Below are 5,793 nucleotides of genomic sequence, written 5' to 3' on the forward strand. Positions count from 1 at the left end.
CCGTGACGTCTCTCCTGTACAGTGCAGAATCGCTGCATCGATTGCTAGCAGGGTGACTCTGAAGTGCACTACTGGATGTCCACGAAACGTTTTGCAGCGTCAAAAAATAAAATTGGCTACTTGATTTCACCTATCGCTGGTTAGTTTTAGAACATAACACCCGCTGTAAACGAGGGACAGCTGAGAAATATAACATTTGAATCCCTTTTCTCTTTTGCCCTGAGGTGCAGGGAAAAATATTAACAAGTCGATGAACATCATTTACAGATATATTGGGTAAATGCCCAAGACATCTATAGAAATGTAAATCGCTGCTTGATTAATTCATTTGCTTAACTTGTTTTGGACCGTAAACCAGGCGCGAATAGGACACCGGAAACAAAGCTCCCCAAAGGCGTTTCCGCACCGGAAGTAGCATATGCTAACGTGCACACAGTCAATTAACGGAATGATGCACTATGATTTTCAAATATAAACAGAGTAGTGACACTTTCCAGGCAGCATAAGTTAACGTAATCAGTAATTTAGACAAAGTACCTCACAAACTGTAGGCGGCTCTCTAAAGGAAAACACTAAACAGGAGATTTTTTAGAAGTTTAAACATCTTGAGTAACATCTGAATAATGACCAGCGCCCGTAGTACCGTCTTTAGGGAGCTTTTTCTGGATGGACAGGTTTGTGACTCTGTGATCCGAGCTGGAGATGTTGAGTTTAAAATTCACAGGATCATCCTCTGTAACTGCAGTGCATACTTCAGGTGAGCAGGCCTGTGTTGTTTGGCTGTGGTTGGTTCTGCATTTATCCTACTTCAAAGTTTTCATGTAACACAGTGCAGCAGGTATTGGGAGGTTTCAATGTTACACTGTACTTTTTGATCACTAGAAATGTTCTGGAGCAATTTTTAGGGGGGAAAAAAAATCAGTCCTGTATTTTTATTTAGTTATTTATTTTGGGAGGTTTGTTGGGATACATATATAGTGTAGGTTTGTGTTTGACTCCACAATGAGCCGTTAAGAGGTAGTTTGAAAGATTACAGACGCTATAAACTGGCTTTCTGATTATATTTCATCAGCACGACAACAGCAGCAGCAGTTCTAATAAATTTGTGCACAAACTGGCCTGCACCAAAAGGACCACATCAGTGGTGATATTAGCTGTGCCTTCACCAGTTTAGCTGAAATTGTATGTCTAAATAGGCAGGTAATCAATTTAGGGCCAGACTGAGAGGTGGCCAATGATATGCCATTTCTGTTGCAGTGGGACATGTCCGCTCTTTCCAATTCTGTCTAGTCAGTAAATTTGATAATGTGAAATTCAGTTATTATATTTGCAGCTATTTAATGCCTGCTGTCCCCTGTCGCCCTAACCCTGTTACTGTATAGGAATATTTGCTACAATGCCTAGACAACTCTATATCTTTCTGTCTGTCTAAACATAGCAGCAATGCTGAATGTTTTTCTGCACATGTCTGAATAGATGACCTTAAATAGGAGATTGCCCATTTGAAATCAAGTCATTTTAGATTTTTGTTACTTTAATTTCATATCTCTTTGATCACAGCTTGCTCAAGTAAGCATGCAGCTGAAAAATTATACAAATGCTATTTAACTATGAGCTGCACGACATCAGGTACTTTTTAAGTTCCATGACAGAGAGACAATGTGAAAATGCTGATCTGAATCTGCACAGGGATCTCTTCTGCTACAAACCACTACCATCAAACAAGGTCTACAACTTCCCCACTGTGTCTCCAAAAGCAATGAGCCTCATTTTGGAATATGCCTATACCCAATCTGTTGTGGTGACGGAGGACAATGTACTGGAGCTGTTGGCGGAAGCAGACCACTTTATCGTGACTGGCATCATTCAAGCCTGCTGCGACTTCCTGGAGAGGAAGCTTTGTGTAAATAACTGCGTCAGTATCTACAATCTGGCACACTTACACAACTGTCCTGACCTCAGGGGAAAGGCCTTTCTCTACATCCTCCATCACTTTGAAGAGGTTGGTGCACTCTCCTTGGAGTTCCTTCAGCTCTCTGTGCAGCAACTATCAGATCTTATCGAGAATGATGAGCTCAATGTGAAGCAGGAGAGCACTGTGTTTGAGGCCATTCTCAGATGGATCAACTATTCCCCTGTGGAACGTGGGTGTGACATGCCCGCACTGCTCAAGCAGGTAACTGAAAATGGGATATCAATTTAATTGCTCCTCTAAGTGCATTTATTTTGTTTATTACTCAGTGAGGGGCTGTTGAATGAATGGTACAGTTTGAAAGTATAGAAAGCAACTTCCGCTGTAGCAATTTGAATTGGGAATAAAAAATAAAACATAAGCTTGATGCCTGATGCAAAAAAAAAAGAAGTTTGATTGTACACTATTGTGTTTACAGAGTTGGGTGTCCAGGCCGCCCACCTGCTCGCCCATCAGCCTTTTATGGCTGACGTGTAAAAAGCTAAAATTGCAATGGCAGAATTACTCAAACTTAAGGCTTGGTAATAGAGTTAATGTAGGGGAATCATTCTTCTTCATTCTTAATCACATTGGGGGGTGGTGGGGGGGGGGGGGTGTTTCTAATTCACTTGGGAGTGTGCATCAGAAGGTGCTCATCATTTAGTCCTTAATAAATTGTAAAAGTATTATTTACACTTGCGTCCAGATAAAACTGGCCGTTGATTTGTAGTTTCAGAAGTGCATTATTGATAATGTGTCTGAACTGCACTTTAGCTTTTCTGACAGAAAAGTTGACTATGCCCATCGTGTTCTGCCAGAACTTACTGACTGGACCTTAGGCATTTACAACAGGACAAACCCTCATTGTGGGACTTGTTTCTACAGCAGGAGGTTACTCAGTGCTCAGATAATGGCATTGAAACTTGACTGTGGCACCACTGCTTGTTTGGAGGTAATGCCATGACCTGCCTTTGTTGTTTGGCAGGTGATGCTGTGGCTCTTTACAGGTAATGTTAGGGTCTTTAAGGGCAATGCCACAGCTGATTGGAGGCAATGCCAGGAGCTACCATAGCTATCTGGGTGATTCCATGACATTTTGATTATAGGGATAGTGCTATACTTCACTGATGGGTGGTGGCATGGTGGCTACATCCAACTCTTATATACAGTCTAATGTTGTATTTCTTGCCTTTTCCCCTTATGATTCTTGTTTTCATCCAGGTCCGCCTACTATTAATACCCACTGAGTACTTGGTTGGCACTGTGAGCAGAAATGATGTGGTGAGTAGTAGTCCGGCATGCATGGATATGGTAACCACTGCCATGAAGATGCTAAATGAGTCCATTGTGGAGAGACCTATGCCCCAAACACGCCTGCCGTCTGAAGTCTTATTGGCCATTGGTGGTCCTTTACCATTTGACAAGATTGAGATGTACAATGTTCGAGCTGACTACTGGGTGCCGCTGAGCTGGACACCGTGTCTGGGATTCTACGGTTATGCTTACCTCAATGGATGTGTCTATTGCATCGGAGGTTTTGATTTCACAAGCTATTCACGTCATGTGAGAAGGTTCAGCCTCACCAGCCAAACCTGGACAGAGGTGGGGCCGATGCATGAAGAGCGGGGCTTTCTCAGTGTGGCCACACTGAATGGCTGCATATATGCTATGGGCGGGTGCCAAAAGCAAAAGACACTGAAAAATGCAGAACGATATGAGCCTGACACCAACCAGTGGACTATGATTGCATCGATGCACAAGCGCAGGTCAGATGCTGGTGCTGCAACACTACACGGCAAGGTAAGTGGAATTGAGGTAGTGGAAGATCTCTGCCATGTTGGTTTTGTGGAGAAAGTGGTGGACAAAGTTAACTGGTAATGCTAACAACCTTGGTTAACAAGCTGCGTCAATAAAATGTACAGTCAAATAATTCCATTAGAAATGCACCAAAAGATGCCAATGCCTTAATCTGTCAGTAATAATAGATTAATAATAATGGATTGGATTTATATAGCGCTTTTCAAGGCACCCAAAGCACTTTACAATTCCACTATTCATTCACTCTCACATTCACACACTGGTGGAGGCAGCTACAGTTGTAGCCACAGCTGCCCTGGGGCAGACTGACAGAAGCGAGGCTGCCATATCGCGCCATCGGCCCCTCTGGCCATCACCAGTAGGCGGTAGGGTAAAATGTCTTGCCCAAGGACACAACGATCAGGACAGAGAGCCCAGGGATCAAACCAGCGACCTTCCGGTTACAGATACGCTTCCCAACCCCCCTGAGCCAAGGTCGCCCCACAAACGGGGTGACCTTGGCTCAGGGGGGTTGGGAAGTACACTTCCCAAAGCAGTCACAAACCCAAATTTTAGCCAGGACGCTATCCATATGGATTAGGTTTTTTTTGGTCTTTTGTGTCTGGCTGTAAAAATGATTTTTAAGGCTATGTAGTTGGATTTACAACATATGGGGATTTATTATCTTTTGGAGCCAGCCAACCAACGCATTTATGCACTGGAACATGAGCCCACAGTAAAATATTACTTTTCTGTGAGCTTCTGTGCAAAAAACATTTTTTTAATAGTCTTATAAAGCTGGCCAATGGGAGTAATTTTTAAAAAGTGAATATTTTTTTTTAGATTTATGTCTTTCCAAGCTCCTTAGAATACGATGACCTGGATGACTGAGAACCTTCACAGACATTTTTAGTGTTTGTAAGTTTTTTCTGGAAGCTGAAACATTTAATTCTAGTAAGGCAAGGCAAATTTATTTGTATAGCACAATTCAACAACAAGGTGATTCAAAGTGCTTTACAGAGACATTAGAAACAAAAACAGATAAAAGGCATGATTTAAAATTGATTAAAACAAGCAAGCAAACAAACTAACTAGTAATTTTGACTTAAACTTGATTTTAATTTCTAGGTGTACATTTTTGGTGGTGTTACTGAAGATGAACCTCTGTCATGTGCTGAGTCCTACAACCCTGACACCAACCAGTGGACACTGATCACACCCATGGAAACCGGGAGGAATGGGGGAGCCGTGGTCGCCTACAATAACGAAATCTTTGTAGTAAGAAGAGCTTAAAACATAATCTTATTACGGACAGAAATTCAAACATGGAATGTTTACTGTACCTGTATTTGGGAGTCTGTATTATTTTCCAAGTACCATGTACTGGGTTATTGGAATGTGATTTCTATAATTACCCTAGAATCAGATATTTTGGAATCTGGAGACCTATTTACTTTTTTACAACAGAACATTTTTACGTTACAGACTGTAACAAGTCCTTTGTCTGCACAGGTTGGTGGCTTTAACGGTATCACTCAGTTGCGTAGTGTCATCGCATATGACCCAAGAACAAGACGCTGGCGCAACGTTGCTCCCATGTTACACCCTCGTAAAAACTTCGGCATTGCAGTGCTGGAGGACCAGCTGTATGTGGTTGGAGGTTCCGACAATGGCGGCTTATTCTGCAATCTGGAGTGCTATGATGAAAAGACCAACAGGTGGTACATTGTCAGCGACAAAGGGATGACCCAAGGTGTTGTCAGTTGTTGCGTTCTGAAGCGACACCCCGATCTGACTGCTTATCTTCCATAATTATTTCACATAAAGAAATAAAGAAATACATTTTTCATCAATAAAAAACTGGCTGTTTCTCTGCTTAAGATCCTGAGGTCTGACATCCCAGTGAAAAAGTCTCTTTTAGCTGAACAGAGAACTTGAACTTTCTTTTCAACATGATGGGCATTGCAGCTTCCACATTTTATGGCCACAAGGGAGGTTAACAGCTATGATATTAAGATCCCATTGGTAAAAGTCAAATCGTTTCT

At 42.1% G+C, this 5,793-nt stretch overlaps 1 protein-coding gene across 1 annotated transcript; it reads left to right on the forward strand.

Moving 5' to 3' along the window:
- The first annotated feature begins 281 nt into the window (after positions 1–281).
- Positions 282–5,608, forward strand: LOC146696267 (kelch-like protein 10). Its single transcript, XM_085474356.1, has 5 exons — positions 282–757; positions 1,690–2,176; positions 3,173–3,751; positions 4,877–5,026; positions 5,261–5,608. The coding sequence occupies exons 1-5, from the start codon at positions 624–626 to the stop codon at positions 5,558–5,560; spliced, it is 1,650 nt and encodes a 549-aa protein (XP_085330482.1). The 5' UTR covers positions 282–623; the 3' UTR covers positions 5,561–5,608.
- The last annotated feature ends 185 nt before the right edge of the window (positions 5,609–5,793 follow it).

Source organism: Copadichromis virginalis, linkage group LG12 (genome assembly GCF_057382275.1).
Source record: "Copadichromis virginalis isolate Kocher_CV1m ecotype Utaka linkage group LG12, C_Virginalis_male_GT1.1, whole genome shotgun sequence".
Taxonomy (NCBI): domain Eukaryota; kingdom Metazoa; phylum Chordata; class Actinopteri; order Cichliformes; family Cichlidae; genus Copadichromis; species Copadichromis virginalis.

Bases quoted from the DNA above. Each gene is read 5' to 3' on its own strand.
- LOC146696267 (XM_085474356.1), top strand. From the start codon at position 624: ATGACCAGCGCCCGTAGTACCGTCTTTAGGGAGCTTTTTCTGGATGGA. The intron at 2,177-3,172 runs GTAACTGAAAAT...GTTTTCATCCAG, and splicing joins TGCCCGCACTGCTCAAGCAG to GTCCGCCTACTATTAATACC. The intron at 5,027-5,260 runs GTAAGAAGAGCT...TTGTCTGCACAG, and splicing joins ACAATAACGAAATCTTTGTA to GTTGGTGGCTTTAACGGTAT.